This window comes from Nannospalax galili, unplaced genomic scaffold (genome assembly GCF_000622305.1).
Source record: "Nannospalax galili isolate Female #2095 unplaced genomic scaffold, S.galili_v1.0 scaffold72, whole genome shotgun sequence".
NCBI lineage: Eukaryota > Metazoa > Chordata > Mammalia > Rodentia > Spalacidae > Nannospalax > Nannospalax galili.
Genome location: NW_008336933.1, coordinates 4334024 through 4361566, shown reverse-complemented (window position 1 = coordinate 4361566; position 27543 = coordinate 4334024). Strand labels below are relative to the sequence as shown.

At 38.5% G+C, this 27543-nt stretch overlaps 1 protein-coding gene across 1 annotated transcript in view; it reads right to left on the bottom strand.

The window, feature by feature from the left end:
- Ofcc1 (orofacial cleft 1 candidate 1) overlaps positions 1-27543 on the bottom strand; it is a 342547-nt gene that overhangs the window by 200168 nt on the left and 114836 nt on the right. Inside the window, exon 10 of the mRNA XM_029562823.1 lies at positions 4139-4402. Within this exon, the coding sequence (XP_029418683.1) occupies positions 4139-4402 (264 nt within the window). The remainder of the gene's footprint in view (positions 1-4138; positions 4403-27543) is intronic.

Here is a 27543-nt window from a genome sequence, read left to right as displayed (position 1 = left end):
CTGTGGGAAAATGATAGGATTTGCCTGGATTTCATAGTCTAAGTTTAAATTGAAAAAACAACCAACCAATAAAACACTTTTCTGTTCCATCATCTGTTTCACCGTACTATGCTCTTCCCAGTTCTGTTTTATTTTTTTTTATTAAAACCCCGTTTTATTTCATTAGAACTTTTTCTTTTGATGTGTGGACCTGTCTGCCTGTGTCTGTCTGTGTATGCATGTGTGTGTGTGTGTGTGTGTGTGTGTGTGTCTGTGTGTCTGTGTGTCTGTGTTTATGTCTCCATGTGTGTATGCCTGTCTGTGTATGTTTGGGTGTGTGTATGCTTGCGTGTGTGTGTGTGTGTGTGTGTGTGTGTGTGTGTCTATGTGTCTGTGTCTGTCTGTGTCTGCATCATGTGAACTCCAGAAATCGACACTGGGTTGTTTTCCTCAGTCATGCTCCATCTGTTTTGAAAACAGAGTCTCTTACTCAACATGGAGATCACCTGCTTGGCTTGGCTGACTGGTCAATGAGCTTCAGGGATCTGCTGTCTCCAGCCTCCCCCAGTGAAGGAATTATAGGCATATGCTGCTCCACCTAGCTTTAAAAAAATGGGGCTGGGGAAACAAACTCAGGTCCTCATGCTTATAGGGCAACCAGTTTACCAACTGAGCCACTCCCCAGGACTGATCAGAACTTTCTGCACTTGAGAAAACTCACATTGGTATATTCAAATATTTGAGAAATTCACAGAAAGGAAAATAGAGTTTTCAGATAAGGTTATTTTTTGTATCCTTATAAAAGAGAAGCATCTTCATCTCCACTAATATTTCCTCTTAATCAGACACCATGCATAATTCTCTTCTTGTTAATAATGTGGACTCCCCAACTAGATAGACAGAGAGAGAAAATTTCTAACACTGTCTAGTAAATAAAAGTCTTGGCAGATAATTACATCAATGTGAAATGCATAGTAACTAGGCAAGGTCTAGGTCTATAGGTAAATTATAATATTGCTTTTTCTTCCTCCACAATGTTTTTAATTAAGAGGAAAAATAGGAAGAAAATATTAATTTTCAAGTATATTTTGATTGAATCAAATTGTACTGATTCTGTTTAACAAGTAACTTTATCTTTCATCAAGTCTTTTTTATTTAATCTCAGTATAAAGTCTCTTTATGATGCTATATAAATTGTTCTTTATGAAATAAAGTTAGTGCCAACCTTCCAAGGCACAATTTATAGAACACTGAATTGTAGGTACCAGTTACTAAAATAAACATAGTTAAAGGCTGGGAACGTAGCTAAGTGGCAAAACACTTGCCCAGCATATGTGAAGCTCTCCATTCCATCTCAAGCATTAGGACTTGGGGGAAAGGGAGACTGACATTATTTAAGAAAATGAAAACCAGTTAAAAACAAGTTCTGAAGCTGGGAAATGACTGTGTGGGTGAAGTGTGGCTAGCAAGCATGAGGAACTGAGTTCAGATCCCCATCGCTGTTGTAAAAGGCTCGGTGTGGAAGCTCATGTCTGTTACCCTCACTTATAAGGAGTTGGAGAGCAGGACAGCTGGGTCCTGCAGGCTGACTACCCAGCCAGCCTAGCTAAAACTACGGGCTTTGCATTTAGTGAGAGACCCTGTCTCAAAACATAAGATGGAAAACCACAGAAAACACCCAAAGTCAACTTCTGTTCTTCACACATGCACACACAGGCTAGTGTACCGAACCCCCACACATGGATACATAACACCACACAGACACAGACACACACACACACACACACACACACACACACAAGCATGTGCATAGACACACACATTACAGATACCTTTTATATTAACTATAGTAACATTTGCTTTCTTCTTATGGCTGTATTTTAACCTTCACTTTATTTGACTCTTGGTACATATTTAAGACTACAATTTTAAACCCATTTTGTTACAGTTTATTATAGTTATTTACACTCATTTATAATAATCTTTCAAGCTTATTTACATCAACCTTTCTGATTTTAAGAGCTTTAAGTGACTTCTAGTAATCAGAGCACCACCACAAAATAATTGGTACAAATTCTCCAAACATAGTGCCTACACAGTAATAGTTTTCAAGCTTTCTTTTCAATGATTCTAATTTATCTCAAAGTAGCACTGCTTCCACATTGAATGGGAAGGCAAATAATTACATAAGAACTATTTTCCTTTTCTTTTTAAGATAAGTTTATTTCTATATTATGTGTATGAGTTTTGTGCCTCAATGTGTGTATGTGTACAACATGAGTGCCTGCTGCCTGTGGATGCCAGAAGAGGACATTAGATTGCCTGGAACTGGAGTAACAGATGTTATGACCCAATATATGAGTGCTGAGCACTGAAACTGGTTCTCTGTAAGGGCACCAAGTGTTCTTAACTGCTGAGACATCTCTCTAGCCCCAGGAACTATTTTCATAATAGCATCCCTATACTACCTCAATAGGACATGTCAACAAAACATTATAATGAAACTAGTTAAAAAGAAATTCCAGATAATTACACCCAAAATAAATAGGAAACAGAAAGACAGTCACACAAGAAGAGAACTGTTGAACTTAAAGCCAAAATTACACATTTCCTGGAAATATTCATATTAGTTCCATCAATTAGGTAGGTAGATGATAAATAGATGATAGAGTGATAGATGATAGATGATAGCTAGATAAAAAAATGTGTAGGTAAAGAATAAAACTTTGTGATACCTTTTAATATAATCAACCAGGAAAAGTATTACAATCTGAAATAACAAGTTTGGACATAGAGGCAAAAATAGACTACAAACAGGTTGGAAAACTTTATTCTTAACATCTGCTACCATTTTCTTTTCTGGATCATGATGTTTGACTACAGTGAATTTATGATCTGTCACTTCTGTTAAAAGACTTGGTTTGGCAGTAGACAGAAGGCTAAATATGTACAAATAAACAGTGTATGCCCCAGTTTATGTGTTTTAGATATTTGAAGCAGACAAAAAGCATAGGCTTGGAAGTGGCGCGACTAAGGCAGACAGCTCTTTCATGGCTGCTCAGCCCCTGTTGAATTACCCTCTCTGTATGAACACATTTGTCTCATCAGAGATGAACACTCAGAAGGCCAAAATCACATCTGGTCTACTCTATGTCCTTGCACAGGCAACTCCCAACACCCATGAGAAGCTTGGTAAAAACTTCAGGTAAGAGGGGCTGGAGAGATGGCTCAGTGTTTCAGAGCACTGCCTGCTCTTGCAGACAACCCCAGTTCAGTTCCCAGCACCCACATGGCGGCTAATAATAGTCCATAACTCCAGTTCCCCAGGATCTGATGCCCTCTTCTGACTTCTGCAGGCATAGCATGCCATGGGAGTGCATTTACATTACATGCAGGCAAAACATACACATAAAGTGTGTGTGTGTGTATATATATGTGTGTATATATGTAATAAACATGATATGTATTATATATAAAATATGTGTATTATATAGCATATATATTAGTTAAGTATAGCTAATATAATCACTATATTAGTAAAGTATGTAATATATATATATTAGTTAAGAAAAAATAGCATCACCCAATCCCAGGTGACAAAACCAGAGAAAACCAGGGGACTTGGGAAGCAATTCTGACTTATTCACAACATAAAAAGCTGTGTTAAATTCTCTTTCACTTTCCCCAACAACTTACAATTTTATTCCTTATTTCTATATATTAATTAATCTTCAGTATCAGAAATTACTATTAGGATGCAATTAGTTTTATCTTTTTAAAGAAACTTTAATCCCAGTACTCAGGGAGGCAGAGTCAGGCAGATCTCTGTGAGATTGAGGCCAGCCTGGTCTACATAGTGAGTTCCAGGACAGGTGAGGCTACAGGAAGACCCTGTCTCAAAGAGACCAAAAAAAAAGAAAAAGGCAAACAACAACTTTATTAAAATTTTCAACTGTGAGAAAGAAAGGTAACAGAAAGAAGTAGCTTTGAGAAACATTTGAAACCATTATCCAATTACAAAATCATATTAGACAACTATAACCCTAGCTAGCTAACACTCAGGAGGCTGAGGCATGATGATCAAGAGTTTGAGGCCAGCCTGAGCTATGGTGCAAAATCCTATCTCACAAAATTAAAAACATATCATTTTATTACAAACCTTAAAATATAGATTGCACAGCCACTGGTCCAAGTCCTGGCAAATCAAATCTTCAATTTTCCTGAAGCTATCCAGTGTTTGGTCATAATGTCCTCGTAAGAGGGGACACTTAAATTTTCCTTCCACTACACAGAAGTTGTTATCACATACAGGAAAGACTCCCCAGCCCATGACAAGGTCATTGTAAACAGACATTCCATGAAGGATGAAGAGTTCAAACAAGAATGACACGCCAGGCTTCACATCTGTCCTTTGAGGGAGTACCTAGGAAAGAAATTAAGACAAGAAAATATTCTGAGTCTCCTATCTTCAGAAACATACCCAGTGATACCCAGAGACAATTCAGAAATAAGTTTAAAGTTGTTCATATTTCTTCTGCTGCCTTTCAATACTTACCTTTGGATGAATTTATACAAAATAGACTCTGGACTCAGGAAACCGAGCAGTCATTCCACCGTGAAAGTGTGGCTGTCAGAGGACTCCACATTTTAGGAGCTTTAGGAATCAGACTTATAACTTGACAACCAACATGGTGCTCTGTATTTTCATTTATTCCTGGCTTGAACTGGTAGGTCGGCTGTTGCTATGGTTTGAATGTATCCAGTAAAAGTTCAAGTGCTATAAACTTCATGCATTAATTCACATGTTAATGTTATTTGGAGATAGAGCCTTGGGAGGTGGGATTAGATGAGGTCACAGGGTGTGGTCTTCAGGACGGCATTAGAGGCTTTATAAGAAGGGGACAGTAGGCCTCAGACTTAAACTAGTGTGTTTCTTTTTCTCACAGTGGCCTCCACCATGTTAGAACGCATCAAGGTCGTCACCAGACATTGTCACCACACTCTTGAACTACCCAGTCTACAGAACCATGAGCCTACTAAACTTGCATTGTTTTAAAAATTACCATGCCTCAAGTATTCTGTTAGAGCAACAGAATAATAAACTAAGAAATAAACTAAGATGACTGCCTAGGTACCTCTTTCTATCTTCAGTCACAGTCATGATTTCACATGCCTACCGGGGGACCTTTTGGATCATTCAGGTTCATGGCTCAAGTACTTTACACGAAATAAATCCCTTTTTAAAAAATAGTTGAGAAAATGATCATACTCCAAAGAAACTAACCTTATTCATGATGACAACTTGAAAAATGAGTAAAATATTTTTTAAAAATAAAATAACTTGAAAAAAGAAAAAATAGACTCCTATATAATTTTTTGACTACAGTTTATTTAGGGGATACTACAATGGGCACATTACTGTCAGAGCCAAACAGTGGTGAGCATGATGGGTAAACGGTCATGACTCAAGCTCTCAGATATAAAGATGATGCCTACTCATTGGCTTTTAAAATATTAGAAAAGTACAAGGCATGAATAATATTTTATTTTAAAAAGATTATAGATGTTGGCTGGAGAGATGGTTCAGTGGTTAAGAACACTGGCTTCTCTTGCAGAGGACTCAGGTTTGACTCCCAGCACCCACACGACATTTAACGCTACAGAATCCATAACTCCAGTTCTAGGGGATCTGATGCCCTCTTCTGACCTCTGCAGGCATTGTAAAATACAGGTGCACTTACAGATCTGCAGGCAATACACTCATACACATAAAATTTTAAAAATATATATATTTTTAAAGCTTATAGACAATTTCTTTTTAAAAATCTAGTGTGGGGAGCTGGAGAGATGACTCAGCAGTTAAGAGCACTGGCAGCTATGCAGAGAACCCAGGTTTGATTCCCATTGCCTACATGGCATCCAACAACCATTTGTAGCTCCAGTTCCAGAAGAATCCAACCCCCTTTTCTGACCTCTGCAGGCATTGCAATACATGGGTGTGCTGACATATGTGCAGGCAATACACTCATATACATAAAATAAAAATAACAAGTAAAGTATTTTTTAAAAAATAAAAGAAAAATCTTGCATGAATAATTGCAAATGGACAGAGAAGGGTCTTGTCTTAGACTATTCTGCAAAACATTCAGCCAAAAGTGTGTAAAAGTATTTGTATGATTTATGTAAATGGTTCAAGACTTAAGTTTAGGGATAAAATGAGACAGATACATCTGTTGAGAATGCCATAACCCTGTGGCAGCTGCTACTAAAGCATTAGTGGGATCAGGTTTCATTTAAACCAGATTTACCATTTTCTACAACAGCCCATGGGAAAGCTAAAAACATTAGGCACAAATTACTGACAAGAGAGATCCTTAATCAAAGCGCACTTTTCATTTGGCTTGCTGGCCATGAGTAACATTTGCAATAAGAGAATAAAAGCTAAATGGGGAGGAGAAATGGAGTCAAAAACCTGTTTAGAGTCATCATCTAAAAATAAAATTGAACCGACGCTATTGATAATGATTTCAGCTAGTTTTACTGGTGGATTTAGGAGTGGAATCTGGGACCCTTCTTGTCCTAAGCCAGTGTTTTTCAGCAATGCAACTGAACTAGATGAAATAAGAAACTGACCAGCAATTCTGTGATTATTTTTGTTGGGGTCTATGCAAGCTACTTCTGTTTTTATAGTTAAGTTTGTATAAACTTGAGTTTCTCATCAATCCAGGCATAGGGCTGAGGATATAGCTACATGATAGAGTACTTGCCTACCTTATGGGAGGCCCTGGGTTCAATCTTCAATATGACAGATCTAAAAACAAAAATGAAAATAAGACCTCAAATCATAGTAATGGATCCTCTTCATAGAGTTGATACAATTATTAGCCTATTAAATATAAAAATGCCCAGAAAAAAAACTGTGTATTAGTCTTATTTTTGTATTTAAGACATCAGAACCACTTCTGAAATGACATTTAACAGAAATAAAAAATTGAAAGTTAAATGCACCTGTAGCCATGCCAAACACTGGAATCCTTTTGTGCGTGACCATTCTCTTAGAGGTACCAAGCACAATGTATGGATGTTGTACAGCACTGTGTCACCTGTGGGCTGCACAGAAGGACTTTGCCTCAACCTCTTCTACTGGAGAGCAGTCATAGGCAGCCACCATGACAACTCCTGAAAGAATTAAGTACAAGAACATGAAAAGCCTAGCCACTTATTCCAGATGAAGCAGGCAGGAGTCATAAATTCTTCAATAAAGGGTTCTCTGACAACAGCTGTCTTTTTAAAATGTATTCTTTGAGCTCTCTTCCCTTACTGCTTGTTGTACAAGTGATCTTTTGCACTATAATGTGTAACTTGAGATTTGGTATTTGCTCTTTGGCAAGAAAGATGACTACGTTTCCTTATGCCTCTCTCCAAGGACCTTTCCCACAAGTTTGACTCTTTCTCCAGTTATCCTGACGTAACACTTAGTAGCTTTCATTGGCTTTGTATTTAAAAACTGTGTGTTAAAACAAGTGCTCACTTTCTCTGATGTCAAAGCCATCTCATCATCACAATCCTGGTAACTGGAGGTCGTCATGTCCTTGAAGGACCTTCATTTTCTGACCACCATAAAGAATGCTCCTTTGGAAGAACGATTTTGCAGAGATGGATTTCGCTGTGTATTACAGTGTCGTGTAATTGATCTTCTACATCAAAGATGTGTGTGGAAGAAGAGTGAAGCAGCAAAAGCTAAGAAGCAAGTGAGAACTTTGGAACTGGATGTTGGGTGGAAGATTGAAAGAGAGAAAAATTCTGTATACTTGGACACCAAATACTTGCAAATTAAAGCAATCAATATTGGTCAAGAGTGAACTCTGTAACATGATTGTCATAGTTAGCTCTGGCTGTCAACTTGATACAAACTAGAGACACCTGAGGAAAGAGAACCTCAGCTGAAGAATGGAAGACTAGCCTGTGACCATGTCTGTGAGGCATTTTCTTAAGTGCTAATTGACGTGGGAGGGCCCAGCCCACTGTGGGCAGCGCCATCCGTAGGCAGGTGGACCTGCGCTGTATAAGAAAAGCAGCTGACCACACCAGAAGGAACAAGTCAGTGAGTAGCACCTCTATGGTTCATGCCCTGCTCCTGCTTGAGTTTCTGCCCTGACTTCTCTTAGTGATGGACTTTTCTGGAAGTGTAAGCTGAAGTAAAACTTTTCCTTCTCAAGTTTTTTTTATTTTTTGTCATTTTTTTAAGAGCGAAGAAAGCAAACTAGAACAATTATGGAAAAGCTATATTCAAAGTGTGGTTCGTCTTTCTGTACTTCCTGCAATTTCTGTAGTGGTAATAGAAATACTGATAAAGCCATTTTAAAGACAGATTGCCTTCAAAGTCCTGCTTCTCATTATGATGGAGATGGTTACAAAGAACCAACATTTGCATCATGATAAGGAAAAGGGCTGAGGATGTAGCTCAGTAGAGCACTGGTTTAATGTATTTGAGAGTTGGGCTTGGCCACTAGTATGGCCACAAGCAGAAACAAGAGAAATAATCAGAAAAAAGTACAATTATAAAATTGTACGTATGTTTTGACTCATTGAGAGCTGAGGAGACTAATTTATGGGAAACTAAATCCTGGAAGCAGGTGAAGAAACAAAACTGTCCTTGGATGGAGGACTCTAGGAAAGAAAGGAGAAGGGAGAGAGAGAGCAAGTCATTACTATTTACCAAGTCTCAACCCTAGACCTTTATCAAGTATTCAACAGCGTGTGAACAACTGGTTCTAGGTATGAAGGCAAAGAGATGCCCAGTGTTTCAGCAGTCTTAGGGCAATGTTAGAGAACAGAGCAATCTCACCAAGTCAAATGGTACTTGGCTACGAGGCACAGCTAGAGGAGGGACCATTTATAACTTAAAACTGTGGACCCCAGTGAGAATGCAAACTAAAGTTTAGCTCAACACCTGATCTAAGCAGAGAGCTCAGACTTTGATGGGAGATACATATTTTCTAGTGCATTCACTACAGTTTATGAGGTGCCACGGGAAGACATCTGCAGAGGCTAGAGTATGTGCAGCACAGATCAACCGATGCAAACTGACCCACACATGATCCGGAAGCTGAAACGGACAAGGATTTCACATCACTATGATTGAGAACCAAAATTAAAGGGAACTATGGAAAGGACCCATGAAAGGTTACAGCGTTTCAGGAGAGAACTTAAAGTGTTTGAGAACAAAAGTAGGAAATAAGTGGCAAAAATCATTACATGGATTTGACCTTGTAAATGGACACAGCGGAAATGGAATAGGGAAACACTGAGATACTTCAGTGAAATCTGACTGAAGCACAAAGACTAAAAGAATGAAAAGATGAGAAGACGGAAGTCCTGTGTAGCAAGCACCAGCAAGTCACGAACAAAATCACGGTACTCAAGCACTGCTGAAATCGGTGTCCGGATATGACGTAAGAAAGACAGTGGTGCAAAGTAAATCAACGAAAGATATCTTTCCACAAAATCAAGAAGTTCATAAAATCTCACGCCAAAAGCACAGAAATCATGCCAAAGTGTCTCATAGTCACTGCTGAAAATCAAAGATAAAGATAAAACATTAAAATAAACAATAACTGCTGATATCTAACTGAAGAGTTCACTTTGGGACAGCCAAAGGACTAGGCTCAGTCTTTCTCTATATGTCCTTATCCATAAAATCTTCAAATAAAAATATGCACTACATGGAAAATGTACCTTGGATCTCAATGCCTGCTTCTTTTCTCTCTATTCTGGTCACAAATATTGCTTTGGGCACTGAACTAAAAGTCTCTAGAATCGTTAGATCATTCTAAATTCTGCCTTTGGCTGCTTTGTAAACCATTTCTTGTAAACATAGGATGTATCAAATTGGAATTCCTTAACACTTCATTTAAGATTTGAGCAATCTAACTTTCTAGTTTTATTAAATTAAATCTGTTAAATACATATTAACACATACATATATAGATATATGCTGAACACTATCAAAATGATTATTGTTGAAATAATTTTATAAAATGTCTGGAGAGAGAGAGAGAGAGAGAGAGAGAGAAATTTATTTTTGTGTCATAGCATATGTTTACCAGGAAATCATTGTAACCCACAGCTTCCAGGCAGATGTGTCAGTAGAGGGACTGGTATGCTATGGTCACAGGTTAAAGGGCATGTAAGTTCTTAAAACTTATATTAAATAATAGCAATGATAAAAAGAGGAAAAAAACTGATAATCTCAGAAAAGGGCATTTTTTAAAATGTTTTGAGGAATTCAGATTATCCAGTAAAAATACTAATGGGAACTACGACCCAAAATTTGAGAGACTATTATACCCAGTCACTTGGTCTATTAGAAACTTTTCTATAGCATAGTAGAGTCGTTCATTTGCCTCCTGTAACCTGATGAGAAGGCTGGCTAATTCTGACAGTAAACAGTCCATGTGTCAGGTGTTCACAGTGCTACTTGTAGGATAGTGACTCTCCATCCTTAACAGACACAGTGCCATTAATTCTATTCACCGAATACCTCTAGCCCCTCACATTCCAAACATGAAGTGGGATTGTACTTCCAGGCTACCTGTTTGATTAATTCTGGCCAAGGATCTGAGTGAAAGGCAAGTTCTGTTGTGATAAGCCACCCCTGGAGGCTTCTTTGTGAACACAGAATAACCAAGATTATGCTAATTTTATGATATTAACCATTGTATTAACGTACCAAGATAGGAATAATCCAAAATCATGGGTGTAAGTAAGGCAAGGAGCTACTGTTTCTTTGTCAACATCTGGGTAAAACTAATCACAAGTCCACATGCAAATATTCATATAACCAGTACTTCAGCCCATAAGCTGAACATTAGGAAAAGCTTAGGTTGCTCATGGGAAATCTTCCATAGCTACAATTCTAAATGCATCTTAAATAGCTCGATAGACTATATACAGTGTATAGGATGCTTGAATCCAAATTTTCCAGTCCTCTGTCTAATTATTTCTCTAATTTAAAAGGAAAGTTGTATATCCTAAAGGTTAGACATATAGGCTTTAGCATCAGATAAACTTGAGAACAAATTCCAGCTTATTACTGAATAAATAACCTACCTAGTATTTTTAGATCTTGATGCCACTACATCTAAAGAGCCAGGGAAAGAGCCATGGTGACAGATGAACAGAATAGAAAAAGACTAAATAGTGTCTTACAGAACTAGCATTCTGCTGGGAATACTATGACTAGCCACTGACATAGATCAATACTTAATTTGCATTAGAAAGTGCAAACTGTTCCTTTGGAAGCAGACAGCTCAGAACAGGTGAGTGGGAATTGATATCACAGCCCAGGGTGATCTAGATTATCCAGCAAAACTTTTATAGTGCTATTATTTTCTGTCCCATTTTTTCCCAGCCAAGAATTTTTTAAATGGGCAAATTAACTCTAATCCCCAGTCTATCTGCTACGGGATACAAGAAAGTAATTATTCTTGGAAATTTATTTGGGCCTAGGTATCAAGGACAGAGGACCAGAGCAATTAAAAACACCATAGCTTCTGAATAGGAAAAGAGCCTCTTACTCCCTGTACCACTGAATACAGTGTTCCAGGTCCTTGTTTTAGAAAACTGTTTTTAAGCCCTTAATCCAAAATGTTGTTATAATATCAAGAGTTAACATTTATTCAATAAATGCAAGGCATTTTTCAAAAGCAGTTTATCCTCATTAACTTAATCATCACAGTAACCCTATAAAGTAGATTCTTTTATGGACCCAGTTTTGCAAATGCCTCAACTGAGGTGCAAAGAAGCTTGATCAAAGGACTTGCAAAACAGACGTGAAGGTGCAGCTAGGATCTGATTTTAGGCCTCCAAGACCAGTACAGGTTGCACTTCCTTCCAGTTGCAAAGAGGCAGCCTTAGGTTCGAGCCTCAAGGTCCTCCTGTTCTTCATGACTTTGCAAAGACTCATGGTCTCTTCTTCCGAATGTGTCTCTGTATCCATTTTGTCTTCTTCTGGGTTGTTCATTTTGGGTTCAGGCATCCAAAGACACATCTAGAGCTAAGGGAAAACATCTTTGTTACAATAAAACTCAGGATCCTTCATCTTCTCCTTTATAAGTCACTAATTCCAAATAAAAATATTCCCTGAATAAAGGCACAACATATGATCTCTCAACCCTAAAGGCCCTACGCCTAATTTTGAGATTTACCCACAGCTGACTGAATCATTCTAAAGTCACTAACAATCATACTATGGTGTCTTGAAGACCTTTAACCAGCAGTCCCCCAAATTGGTTTTGCACAAGAATTACTCAAGGGTGCTTATTTCAAATGAAGATTTCTATGTGAATTAGTGCTTACATTTCAGATCTGGAACCTCAAATTTTAACCAGCATGAGAGGTTCTGGTGAATCAGGTCATCATACTTTGAATGATGAATTAGCTGGCCCTTCAGCGTCCGCTTTGAGAATCACTACTGCACGCAGATGCAAAGGCAAGCAAGGCAGATTTGCATAGCTTTAATGAAGTCTTTGCGACTCCTCCTTGATTAAAACAACTCCATTTCTGTCTAAAGTCAGAATGAGTCATGCTTGGGCATGACTGACTACACCACATGACCTTTCCAACATTTTCCATGAAACATGACTGAAATGACGAGGAAAGATATGGTATATCACCTCCTCTGTTGCAATTTTGTTTCCTGACCTCAACTTCAATATGTCATAACTCATCTCTTGGCACGCTGCTCAAAGGTTCAACTAAGAATATTTGGCCCTAGAGAAGTGGAAAATTTATAATTGAATATTTTGATTCAAAAAAATTCAGTTCTGGGATTCACAGCCCCTTTCTCTGTTTCTTTTTAATTTTTTTTCTCTTTTTTATTTTATGTTTTAAATTATAAGAACATAAAGTTGCATTTTTTTTTCTCCTTGTTAGGCAAAAGATAGATCTTTCCCTTCATTGTCCCTGAGAGTTGAACACATTGGGGGAAAATTGGGCACAGCCCATTACTTTTACAAACCCCTGTGAGGAGCCTCAGTGCAGAAAAAGATGGTGTTGCTGAACATCTGCAGTCTGATTAGATCAAAGACCAACAAATTAACCACAAATGGCTTTACAAGGAGCCCGCAAATATATCATTTGGAAAGTAGAAAACTTTTGGCAATAATTGCTAATCAACATTTTCCCTTTGGGCAGCCGGCATCGCACCAAAGATCGTAGCAAGAGCCGGTGCCTGTGCTGCACGCAGTCTTGCAGAAAGCGCTTACAAGCACATCGTGGCATTCGTGTGCCCATCAGGCCTCTGTGTAGTTGACTTTTAGCCCATTTCACAGGTGACTGAAACAGGGTAAGATTTAGGGAGGAAATTGCTTGTTTCCTCAGCCACTAAATTATTGATTTAATTCATATCAACAATCACTGATGAGATAACTTTACTGTTTCTTTTGGATCATTTGTTCACTGACACACATTCATTAAATGCCCATTATTGTTTTAAGCACCATTTTGGAACTGGGTATAACAAACTTCCTATGTTTGCTATAAGCTGGTGGAGAGGTATATGCAGTTAATATTATTTCTTTTATATTTTTTAAATTTTATTTATTTATTATTCATTTAATGCAAGTATTGCCTACATATACATACATAAGTACACCCATGTCATGCAATGAGCCATCTCTCCAGTCCCCAGTTAATATTATTTCCTCAACAGTAATAAATGTTTGGCTTATCCTAATGGAAAAATGAAGTTATAAAAATAAATAGTAAAGCACTAGAAAATGACAAAGGGATATTCTGTTGGGAAACTCTCAGTGAGGCAGAAACTCTTGCCCCTGAGACCTACCATGTCAAGGTTTGAAGAAGAAACCTGCTGGAGCAAGTGTTTTCGGTACCTTGTGACCAGAGTAAGTTTGGTATATTCAGAGAAGGAAGGCAGGGCTAAAGTGAGTAAGTACACAAGCAGAAAACTGGGCAAGCTGAAACCAGAAAATGGCATAAAGGACAAAAGCAAGTTTTAGAGGCCCAGGTAATGAATCTGGATTCTGTTCGAAATGCAACGAAGATCCTAAGGCAGAGAAGGATATTAAGCAGGGGCTTGACATGATCGGATTTGGTTTACTAATTGGTCTTCATTGGTCCTTGAGTTGAGGAATGTTTGGGGAGTTGAACATGAATTCTTTTCCTGCCCCCTCCATAAGCTGTGGGAGCTGCATCAGTTCAAAGTCATCGATGCAAACTTGGTATATGTTTGAGTCAGATAGATGGGAAAAGATAGCCAAGCTTGTCCTTTGCAATTAACAGGCTGTGTGACCTTGGAGAAATTCTTTGCCCTACTTGGTCCTTTGTGACTTCACGTGGTGTTCATAGGAGAGTTAAAACCTTAAAAGTAATTGTAAAGCATTTTGTATAGATGTTGAAATATTAAAACATATTCCCTCTGAATGTGAGTGAGTTCAAATATAGAAGCAAGTTCTTCCTCTTTAGAGAATTCAAAATGATTTGATTGTTGAATTGCATGCCGAGTGAACAAGAACTACTATTTTGTAACTAGGGCATTCTGAACTCTGAATACATTGTGCGTGAATAGACACAAAGGACAAAGATGGAACCACGGCATTTTGAAAGCATTCCCAGTAAAATAAAATGTGTGAATTTGCATTAAACATCAATTAAAAATAATTCGAGTTGGGCTGGGAGTGTAGCTCGCTGGTAGGGCATATGCTTAGCTCTCTGAAGCCCCAGGTTCAATCCCCAGCATTCAAAAAAAGTCAAGTAAAAGACATTCAATAGTCTATTGGAAGAGCTGATGTGACTCTGGAGTCCTTTAGTATGCTCATTATTTTAAAAACATACCTAGAGACGGCTGCAGGTCTAGATGTCGGCAACACAGCATTGGGCAAAACAGGCTTTTGAGAAGTAATATTGTCAGCTTGCCTGGACTGAGGGACCCAGAAAACTGGTAAGGAATTGATGTGTCTCTGAGCGAGTTTCTAGAGACAGCATGTAGTCAATGAGCTGAGGGGTTAAGACCCACCCTGTCTGGGGTGATTGGAACAAAATGCAGAAGGGGGAGGCTCACCTCGGGGTGTACAAGCTCAATCCTTCTTGGGCAGGTGCGAGTCATTGGCCATCATCACCATGGATATCAGACTCCAGCCTTCTCAGCCTTTGGGCGTGGACTCGCACTAGCAGCTATCTAGGGAGTTTTCTGGCTTCCAGCTTCCCTGAGACCCTGTCATTATCAGAGATCCCTGCAATCTGAGGTTTCCAGCCTCTTGGCCTGAGCTGGTCTTTGCAGCTTGCCAGGCTGCAGATGACCGTTGTGAGACTATCTCTGTTCAAATGAGCCAATCAAATAAATCTCCTCTTGCTTGGTTTTGTTCCTCTGGAGGACCTTTGCGGAAGAACAAAGCCTACTCTCAGAAAGCTGATGTCCTGCTGTGACCAAAGATTACTCAGTGACCACCTGCCAACATTCAGTGGTAGAACAGCCTCACTTGTTTACAAACGTTATTTTTACTATATGGTTCAGAACCTACCTTTTCAGAGACATAAAGGGAGAGATTTAAAAGAGAGGGATTTGTCTTTAGAAATAAATGGAGTCTGGCAAAAAACAAAGAAAAATTATAGAAATGAGAGCGTAATTTGCCAACATGGAAAAAAAAACAATCAATATATAAGTTTTTGCTGCTTCCCTCAGAGCATATTTGTGAGCCTCCATGCTTTACATATGGAGTCATCCACATCTAGCTTTGAACCTCATTTTAATCATCTAAGTGAGTCCTCGCTGAAGTTTATCTCATCTGTAAAATGGATTCAACAAAGGACTGAGTTCTCTGAAGTTTGTGTTGACAGCATCTGTTAGATACATAGTAATGTGATTGACAAACTGTAGGTAATGAGGAATTGTTACTCTCCCTCTCATACAGAGGACTAGAAATACAGTGTGCTATAATATCCTTCAAAGGCTCGTATGTTAAAGGCTTGGTCCTCAGCTTGGCTCTATAGGGAGGTAGAGCCTTTAAGAGGTAGGACATAAGGAGAGGATTCTGGCCCATGAAGAGAATGTCCTTGAGGGAACACTATGGAACTTCATGAAAGAGAGAGAGAGAGAGAGAGAGAGAGAGAGAGAGAGAGAGAGAGTCAAGTGGTTTAGCTCCACCATATGCTCCTGTCATAATGTGCTGTCTTGCCACAGGCTCAAAACAATAAGGAATAAGCAACCCCAACTGAGCGTAGACTGATACTTCTAAAATGGTAAGTCAAAATAAACCTTCCCTTTTTATAAGTTGATAACCTCAAGTATTTCTTAGAATAATGGGAAATGGACAAACATGTGGAGAAAGTGGTATTGTATACGGATGAACCTAAAACCCTTCCTGTCATCTAGAAGCAAGGAATGGAGACACAGTAACATTAAAAGACTACAAACTGAGCGATCTCTTAGGAAGGACAAGATCAACTAGGCTTCCCAAAGAAATGTTTACAAGGGCTAGAAAAAAATCTAAACTATAGAGGAAAACAGAGAACATTCTACGTGGGAGACTACCACTATGATGATAAAAATCATTAAAATATTTACAACCCGCTACATTAAGCAACTTATATAATAATATCTAAGGCTTATGAAATTGCTATAAATTATGTGCCAGATTCCCATTTCACACACTCAAGGGCTGGGGGCAAGGAGTTTAAATAATCTTCACAAACTGGCGAATGCTAGCCAAGCCAGGTTTCTGTTAAGCCTCACTCTGAAAATGTGCCTTTGACTAGTGTCCCTTAGATCATATGTTTATTTGGGTGGGAGTGAGGTGGAACAGGATGGAGCATCTCTTCGTTCAGTGGGAGAGAATTATGTGTGGTCACAACAGGAAGCTACTTGGGGAGTCCGTCAGGGAAGATCAGTGATGAGAGTGAATACTCAGGGCTCACGGGTACAGTTCACAAGCCACTTACCACTAAAGGTTCCAAGTCCCAGAATTCCTTTACCAGTCAATGTGGTCCTTTTCAGAACTGAGAAAAGAACCTTCCTCCACTTGCATAATGGGAAACTTTCTAAAGTCACAAAATATAATATAGTTAATGATAATAACTAATAATCAATAAAAGTAATCACTGTCAAAGCCTGAATTTCCTAGGACCACTCCTTCCTGTGAGTTATTAAAATCCTTTCAACTCTTCGATATTAAATGTCACACAGAAAATAACCTCTTGCAAAGTGTTGGGTTCATCATACTTTACGAATTAATACTTTAGGTCATTTTAATCAGTTTCTGATATATATATGGTTTTCAGAGAGCACTTCGGGGAAGAACATTGTAGCCGTGACTAATAATGACAAGAATATGAACTCGATTCTTCATACATATACTGGAACTGGCACAGTGCTGAAGTACTTTACCGTCTTAAGTATTTAGGAAGCTTTAAATAAAAAATAAGTTTGCCTGTTTCATTGAAACTGAGCATCCTTTTTTCAAGCATAAAAGTTCAAACTTATTAATTTTACAGCTATATTTTAAAATGAGATCCAGTACCAGCCAAATAACTACAAGATGAGTGTCTTAAAATTTCCAGAAAAGGCACTAAATTTTTCAAAGTATTTGTGTTTCATTCTCAGTATAATAAAAATATGCCATTCTTTTAATAATGAATAATAGATCCTCAGTTTGATTTACATGCATGGATTAAATGTCATGTGTGAGAAGTTGCTGTTTTATTCATATTGGATTTCCCTCCAGTGAAACGAAATGGTGCCTATCTACCACTATAAAAATGGTACCTTGTCACACTGATAAATAAATATTAAATGGCTGATTTAAAAAAAAATCTATACATCCTGAAAACAGCCTGCTAGTACAGTGAGTCAGAGTGAACTTTTCTTTGGAGTGTCTAAAGTGTCTGTGTGTCCCCTCCATAGGACAAAACCTCCTAACTAAATTGTGGGAACACCAAAGATACGGGGCAGGTGACAGATACGTTTATCACCAAATACACTTATTTCAGTAATGCCAGATTTGCATGGTGGTTTATAATAGGTTGAAGTATTTTTTTTTTTTTTTTGCTCTTGTCCTTTCAGGGAAAAAAAAATATATTGCCCCAGTTCTTCATGAGCCTCTGTGTTAGGCATTAGGATTGACAGAACGGTCTGCTCCTGGGGCTTAGACAATTGTATTTTCACCTCCTTCTCGAAGACAGATTTCTTATGTTAAAGTGTTACACACGCTCATTTCTTCGGAAGCCTCCCTCCTTGCCTCTAGGTGGTCATTCCCTCTCTGGGTTTCTCTCTCTCTCTCTCTCTCTCTCTCTCTCTCTCTCAATAAAGGCCCCAGTCTTATTGGGCTGGTGCCCACTCCGATGATATAATTTTATTTTAATTATCTCTTTAAAGACCCCGTTTCCTAACAGTTGTGTTCTGAGGTACTGGGGACTAACATTTCAGTGTAGCAATATGGGTGGGGAAGTCACATAATTCTACCCTTAACAGTCTACTAGTGATCCATTTCTATCTCCCACACCTATTTTCTATGTGCACATAATGTAACTGAACATAGAAGTAAGCAGACTTTTTCATTTTAAATAAAGCACACAAGGTTCAATGAATTCAAACTACTCAGGCTATGATCACTTTCAGGTGAGGATCATGACTTTATTTCTCTAAACTCAACACAGTAGTTAGTACAGAAGGAACTAAGTAAGTCCCTACCTTCTGTGTTACTAAATAGCAAACTACTCTAAACCTTAGTGGCTTGAACACCAATGTTTAACATAACTAATTTCCCTATTATAGGGATGCACAGCTCATGGAGTGACTCCTCTGCTCCACGCGGCCTCAGATGGACCACCTGGAGCTTCTCTTGAGATCATGGCTGGGCTAAAAAGGCTGATCCAAGATGGTTCCATACCCTGGTCCTTGTCAGAGAGGAATGGAAGGTTTTAGACTTGGATTTTCTTTCTGCAATAGACAGCTTCACTTTCTGGTCTCTCCTGCAGAAAACTTGGTATTTTAGCATTTCAACTTGAAGCTCTAAGAGAAAGATTTCTAACAAGATAGGAAATGGAAATTGGCAGTCCCTTAAGGCCTCAGCACAAACCCCAAACACTGCAATGTTACTTCTATTAGTTTTCTTTATCTTAATAGAATATTGATAATGAAACCAAAGAATAATATATATATAATATAGAAAATAATACAAATAAAATGTATTTGGCTATGTATATTGCAATAACTTTGACTAACCAAGATCATCCCATTTGAATTAACACCAAACACCAAATATTTCCAATAATTCAAGGAAGGTCATACAAATTCAAAAATGCTACTTACCAAGTTTTCATACTTCCTTTGATGCTCTTGTTATAAGCATCATTCCTAACATAGAAATGCTTATTGATTCATTAATTACTTCTTATTTGCACATTGTGGTGGTTAAATGTTTAACACCACAAAATTTGCACGTTGCGCCTCAGTTCCAAATACAAAGAAATCTACAAGTGGGGCCCCTATGAGGTACTCAAGTTTAGACCGCGAGGGTGCCAGGATGGAATCAATGACTTTATGAGAAACCAGACATAGCTCTCTTTATCCATGCGTAGGCACTGGGGTAAGAAATCTGAGCACACAGAGAGGTGGCAGCCGTATAGAAACCAGAGAAATGGCCTGCATCAAAGAAATTAATTCTAAAAATTAATCTCTTATTTCCTGGCCTCTGGTACTAAGGGAAGAAATGTTTATTGGTTGTCATACTATCATGAAGGCATCAGAGGATGCCAGAGGAGGTCTGAAGAGGGCATCAGATTCCCCAAGGAACTGGAGTTACGGATAGTTGTTAGCCATCATGTTGGTGCTGGGAACTGAATCTAAGTCCTCTGCAAGAGCAGCCACTGAGATATCTCCCTCACCTCAAAATCAGTTTGTTCCTTATCCATCAGCTATGTTCTGACTTTAAAAATCATAGACACTAAGATACGTCTTTGAACATTATTTTAGCATTTCCTTCACTTTCTGTTTTTCTTTAAGAAACAATGCACATTTTTAAATTGTTATTTATTATTTTTATTCTATGTGTATGAGTGTATTGCCTGCACATATGTAAGTGTACACATGTTGTGTGATGTCCACAGAAGTCAGAAGAGGGCATCAAATCTCCTGGAACTGGAGTTATGGACAGTTGCGAGCTGCTATGTGGGTTCTAGGAATTAAATCTGGGTCCTCTGCAAGAGCAGTCAGTGTTCTTAACTGCTGTGCCATCTCTCCAGCCCCAACAATGCATATTTTTGATAACCCGAATTTCTATTAAATTTGTCTCACCCCTCTAGTAGTTCCCCCCCCCCTTTTTGTTTATTTCAGAAGCAGCTATTGAGTAGCTGGTATGGATAAGGGCTCTGCACCCTGAAGGGCAAAGATGCATGTCCTATGCTCTCAGACACTTGGATCTTATTGGGACCAGTTAATGTCTATGAACAATAGCAAAAATGAATGTGTTTAAAGTCTGAAGGGCAAATGGGAATGAAAGCCTATGACCAATACCAGGTAGAAAGCCAGAGGTTGAAGTATATACAGAACTCAGTACATTCATAGCTCAAATGTAGTTGAATACATGGTGGGGGAGTGGCTGTATCTGATGTGCTAGAAACTGTGATAAGGAGGCTGAACCTACATTACTCTGGTCTTTAATCCTAAAAGCAAGGAGAAGTCAACAAATGGTTATAACAGAGAAGTGAAATACTGTCTGAGAAAGATTATTTTAGTTCAGGAAGACCCCAGGAGCAGTGGAAGGTTATTGGATGATTAGGATCCCTTTAGAGGAGTTAGAAAACAGGAGCTGAGTACCCAGAGTTATAGGGTAAAGGCTTCATTCCCAACATTGCTTTAAGAATCCATATGGTCTTGAGTAGCTTGGCAGACTTCTCTGAAATCAAGTTTGTCATGTGTGAAATATAAATGTTAATGTCAATCCAAAGTATTTCCTTTACGGTTGAGTGCCATGGTCTAACAGTGAAGCACTCAACCTCCTCCTTGTCTACAAGCACTTCACAGGGTTCAGAAAGGACTTTAGAAACCACAACCACTCCTGTCCTTTCAAAAACACAATCATGGATATGTTATGAAAGGAAATAATATTTCAGTGAACCAGAAGTTCATTTAAAGTATATATTTATGTTACGTTTGCGTTTTAGAGATGGGGTTGTTTGTTACAAAATTTATCTACCCTATAACATTGACTGTAGATTACTGCTCTGTTGCTCTCTTGATCAAGGAGACAAGGCTTCTTGTGGTCTCACAGTGGAGATGACAGAGACACGGGGAGACAGACTGCTCCAAGTCCCATCCCTGAGGAACTTTAGAGTCAGAATTCCCTTCAGGTTTTAAAGCATACATTCTAGCTCAACCTTTAAAATCTTGTCTCTTGTCTACAAGCACTTCACTGGATTCGAGTATACAAGAAGAAACCTTCTGCAACAGCATTTCCAAATGAGATATTTTTTTAGCAAACTGAAGTATATTTTAAAATCCCAGCTGTCTATAAGCAGGTAAAGAGGGAAGGAGAAGAGCTTTTGAAGGCCAGTTACTAACAAATGCCTGTTCATTGTTACCCCCTGGAAACTTGTGTCTTCAGAGACCCCGGTCCTATAGACTCTTTGCTATGGCCAAGGTGTTGAAATATCACTCAGCTGGTGGTGGCTCCTTATTTCTTCTTTAAGGAATTCTCAAGATTTCCACGAGTTAGTGATTTTTAAGCAAAATCATTGTTTGCCTTTAAACTACCTCACATACTGACACATGATCCACAAAACAGATGTGCTTATCAAATAAAATGGGGTTAAGTACCATCAAAATCATATGACTTTTTTTCTTCCTTTGGCTGACATAGACCCTCAATCTGAAACATAGTTTCATGTTTTTTCTGTGGTGTGGGGTAATGTGAAAAATGAAATATGTTACCCTAAATTGAAGGAAACCATGGTCTTAATGGAATCATTAGAGAAATTGCTCCAGAATGCTACATCCTTCCAGAAATAATAACCCTGTAATGTCAGCAAATTCAGAGTCAGCACGGGTTACCTGCTGCACACAGAGGGGCTTGGTCATGTTCATTAGATCTGCCCGAGGCTCAGCCAAACTTCAGCATATGACCTTTAAGAATTTTAAAAAATTCATTAATCAATGTTCTTTGCCTGAATCTTGCTGGTTTTGCTTCTTTAACCTATTATTTGTATCCTTTTTTATAAGTGTGTCAATCCCTGTACCCAACAAAAGTAAAAATTACAAACACAACATGTCTAACAATTAACAGAAGTTTCTTGCAGTTTAGACATCAAGGCCAAAGTTAAATCATGATATTTCAAAATGTCACACAAAAGGTGATCATGCAAGCTGATAGGATAAGAAAATAATGGTCACAATCCTTTATTCCTACCTGACTTTATGGTCTTCAAAATTATTTTAATGCTCTCTCTTTTAATACCCCATAAAGCCTGAAAACTGCTGTATTTATTTAGCCACAGCAATGTATTTGAAATCAAGCAGAAAGACAGTTGAAGCATAAAAACTTTCACCCAACTTCTGACTGATCTCTAAAATTTTCCTAGACCATTTTATTAGCTTTTTTATTGGTTGATTTTTATGTGTCGGAGTGCTTTACCTGCATGTATATAAGTGTACCATATGAATGCAGTGCTCTCAGAGGCAGGAAGAGGGTGTCAGAGACCTTAGAACTGGAGATACTGATGGTTATTAGCTGCCATGTGGGTGCTGGGCACCAAACCTGGGTCCTTTGCTACAGTAGCCATTGCTCTTAGCTACTGAGCCATCTCTCCAGGCCCCTAGAACATTCTCTCAATGTTCTCAGTAATCTTTTCTGTACTTTCATCTTGCTAGCTGAAGTAAGATGCATTCTTGAACATACATGAATGGCTCAAAGCAGCAGTTCCTAAATTGCACTATCTCTGTCTTACGCAAAGTGAAGATAGATGATCGGGTCCCCCCACCTGGACATTAACTTCAAATTTTCATTTTATTAATTAAAGAAATAATTATCTACATTTTATGATCCTTTATTATTTCTTTTGCTACTCAAATGCTTTAAGCTGACTAATGTCTTATTAAAACTGAGTACAAAAGGCATATTGTTGAATAATCCCTTCCTAAATCTGTGTAACATTTCACAGACATTTTAAGAAACTGTCATAAGTTCTCGTATTCTTCCTGATCTTCAGTGATACTCTACTAGTTTAGCAATGCCTGGTAAAGATACATTTGTGAATATATAGGGTGGATTGTGTTCCCCAGAAGAAGGTATGTTGAAAATTCCAAAGCCCAGTAATTCAAGTGGTCAGATTTGGAAATAAGATCTTTTATATTTAACCAAATAATAATGTTATCATTAGCATAACTGTAGTTCAACATTTCAGGTACCATATGAAGAAGGTTAATTTGTACGTGAAGTCAGAAAAACACACAGGAAAGATGTGATAAAGGTAAACAGGAGGATGAGGTAAGGACCATGGTGGATGTCTACAAGCTAAGGAAACTCTAGGGCAGCCAGAATCTGTGAGAAAAACACAAAACCTTTGCTATCTATATCTTGATTCCAGACTTCTGATCTATGACACATTTTTTCTTTTTTGGCAGAAGATTCCTTTATGACAGTGAATGGATAATACACAATTCTAGAGGAGGGCCTCACAAGGCAGAAGACACAGGTCTGAGAAGGACCAATCCATTCCAAGGCTCACATCACAAGACAGGCACCCCAGGAATGAGTGCCCAAGCACCTTCCTAAGGTTCCACCCGCCTCCATATCAATTCACTCAAAAATTATGTTGTTTGGTTCTTCCTTTTTGCCTATTGATGATTAAACTCCACCTGAAAACAGGATTTCAGCATAACAACCTTTCCAGTCATGATCAATGTAATGTCCAAGTTCTTGATGGGAAACTTCGGCTCATTTGATTTCCCCTGCAAGAACCAAATAGAAGATTTTCCTTAAGATCTGTTGAACATGATACTTTTTGATGGCAGCCTTAGGAACTCAACCTAATGTTCTTATTAAGAACAGTATTTTAGTCACCTTTCTGTTGCTGTGATAGAAACACTGACCAAAGCAATCTATAGAAGGAAGAGTTTATTTGAGCTTACAGTTTCAGGGGAATTACAGTCTGCCATGACAGGGAAGCATGGTGGCTGGAGGTGGCTAGAGCAGGAGCAGCAGAAGCTAAGCTCTCACATCATCACACAGGCACAGAAAGCAAGAGGGTGACTGGAGATCTGGAGGCTTAGGAACTCTGCAAGCCTACCCCCAATAATGTGCTTCCTCCAGGATTAGACACACATTCTAAAACCTCCCGAAACAGCGCCATCATCTGGGGACAAAATGTCCAAACACTTGGAGCCTATGGGAGACATTTTCATTCAAACCACCACAGGAAGTTCCATTCATTTGTGAAACCTCTACCCCAGTCCCTGGGTGACAGGAAAGGTGAGCAGCACTGTCTTCATTTCTCCTGTTGCTGTGATAGAATACTGATCACAGAAACTTAAGGGAGAAGGAATTTATTCTGGCTCACAGGTCAAGGGTACACAGTCTATGCAGGGAGGTCAAACAGCAGGAGCTTGAAGCAGCTGGTCCCATCGTAATGACTAGAGCAACTCCATTTTGTACAAAGTAGCCACCTTAGACTTAAAAAATCAGAGAAGCAGCCAGCTCAAGGTCTGAACTGAGTTCCAGTAAGTCACTTTCCCCCAGAACTTTTTTGTTTGCTTGTTTGTTTGTTTGTTTGTTTGTCTTTTCAGAAATAGCTGACCACAGAGAGGAATATTACCCACCCAAGGGAAAATAACCTAAACAATATCCTGTCTTTCTTGGTAGTATGCTGAAATAACAATAATCAGAAAGCCCCTGTCAAGGTCTCTTTGTATCTGTTAAGAAAATTGCTAACAATTGCTTGTTTTGGCTTCTGTAAACTTGCTTATTGCCGCATTTAAGGGTCAGTGTGACCTTACTGTTTTTGCTACTGCTAATACCACAGGAATGAAGTAGCTTGTGGTTTCTGCCTTTAAAAGACCCCTTTACCCCCACTTTACTGCAGTCCCTTATCTAGCCTCTGGAGACCGCCAGTCTTACTGCAGCAAATAAATTTGGCTAATTAAAATTTGAATTGGGTCTGGTGGTCTTTTCCTGATAGGCTCAAACTTCGCAATCAGGAAGCAGAGAGCAATGAACACATGCTGAGGCTTGGCTCTCTTTTTCCATTTATTCAGTCCAGGATCCCAGCCAGGGAATGGTGTCACCCCCTATGGGTAGGTCTTACCACCTCAATTAAGGTTATCATGATAATAATACCTCACAGGCATGCCCAGAGGCCTGACTCCCAGATGATTCTAGACTCTGTCAAGTTGACAATGCACACTAATCATCACAAGTATCATTTGTCTTGTTATTTCAAACATGCTGTTTGGCTGTCCCCAGTCTTTTATTGCTGTCACTAGAACATGCCATTGTGGATTGACTGATTTTACTTTGTCTTCCTACAAGTTTCTTTCCCTTAATCTGTGTGTTCATGTCTTGCAATAGGTCTGAGAAATTAATAGTACTTAACTCTTAATGTAACTTTCCATCATTCTTTTCCTCTAGAAATTGCCGAAGAGAAGTTTGTTGAACCTTCTGTCTATGTCTCTCACATTTTCCATCCTTTTACTTTTAATGATGCAGTCTAGGGGACAGGTGAGAACCTGATTTTCAGATAATCTTCAGTGTATCCTTTGAATTTTTAATTTCACACATCATATTTTTATTTTAAAATCATATTGGAGATTAACTGGGGAAATATAATTTTAAATGAGCTTAGGTAAAATCATATTTCTCATTATTTATCTAATCATATATTGCTATCTAAGATAATCTGCTTTTAATTGGGGATATTTTTATCCGCACTGTCCTTTTTAGGTGCTCTGCACTTGGAGCACCTAAAATCATGCTGAAAACTTCCTACATTCCATTCCAACAAGCTCAAAGCCTTATCCCCAAATAGCTGATAAAATCCAAACCTTTCGATCACTAAAACTGACCATATGCTCTCTACTCTCTCAGCTATGGCCCAGTCTGTCACTTCTCCCTCTGGTTTTTGGTTTTTCCTTCAATTATACATTTTGAAACCTTTTGCTTACATTTTTGTATAGTCAAGATAGCTATAGAACAAACTTAGAATAAACATGGCTTCTAACCACTGATTCTGGCATGACAGACCAAGTAACCCAAAAATTTGACCTAGTTTATCATCTTGCCCAAAAGTCAAAAGGTAAGTCAGACTGAATATTCTCCCAAAGATCTACATCTGTAGGCTGTTATTGGATAATAACAATGATGATGGCAATCTTTCTATTTGAAATGTCTTCAGAATAAATGTCTGAATACAGTTAGGTTCTCAATGTTTCTACCAAGGAGTAACTCAAAATTCTTTAAACAAGCACTCAACACCAACGGGCCTATGCTTAAAGTCCACAAATGAACTTAACTAAAGTAAGATAATTGGTATTATTCATCTTATTTGAGGGGCCTGAGACTCGGATTTTCTCTTTAACTCATCTTATTTGACCATTAATACCTCATAGAATAGCAAGAGCTATGTTGAGATGTAGACTTATTTGAGATGAGAAGCAAAAACTAGTATAGGTGTGGTAGTCATACTGTGGCTATCTGGAGCCACACACATTGGGCTTGCCCATACATTTGTTGCCTCCCTCAGGAGCCCTCTCAACACCTGTGTGCAGCCCTTGAACTTAACCTTCAAGCACTGGCCTCCTGGCTCAGCCTGATACCAAAGGCATACCACCCAGACATGTAACGTAGGCATTTCTTCCTTACAGACGTGTGACGTAGGCATTTCTTCCTCAGATTCCATGTCTCTTGTAAGTAGGACTTGTCTTTTCATTTGGATTATGCCTTCTTGGTTCTTGAATTTTGTAGAGAAATAGATGGTCATTCATCTCTCTACAGTTAGCATGACATGCTACACCCTCCATCTGTCTTAGGAAAGTCAGTAGCCTCCTCTTCTGGGGCAAGAATAAAATCTTACCTGTCTTTGACTTGTATCTTAAATGCACTGAAACAGATGTACCAAATCCCTTATGTTTTTACATTTACATGTTTTTTAAATCTATTTATTTATGTTGTTATATGTATGAGTGTTTTGCCTACAGGTATGTATATGCACCACTTGTATGACTGATTCCCACAGAAGCCAGAAGAGGACATCAGATCCCCTGGAACTGGATTTACAGATGGTTGCTAGTCACCATAAGGGTGTTGGGAATTGAATCCATGTCCTTTGCAAAAGCAGTAAGTGCTCTTAGCCACTGAGCTATCTCTCAAGCCCCATATGAGTGTATGTTTATTATTATAAACTATACGGCTGGTGATGTAGCTCAGTTGGTAGAGGGCTTGCCTAGCATAAATGAGTTGAGGCTTGTCTGGGACACATGAGATGTTGTTTCAAATATAAATAAATAAATAAATAAATAAATAAATAAATAATAAATAAATATAAATAAATAAATAAAAT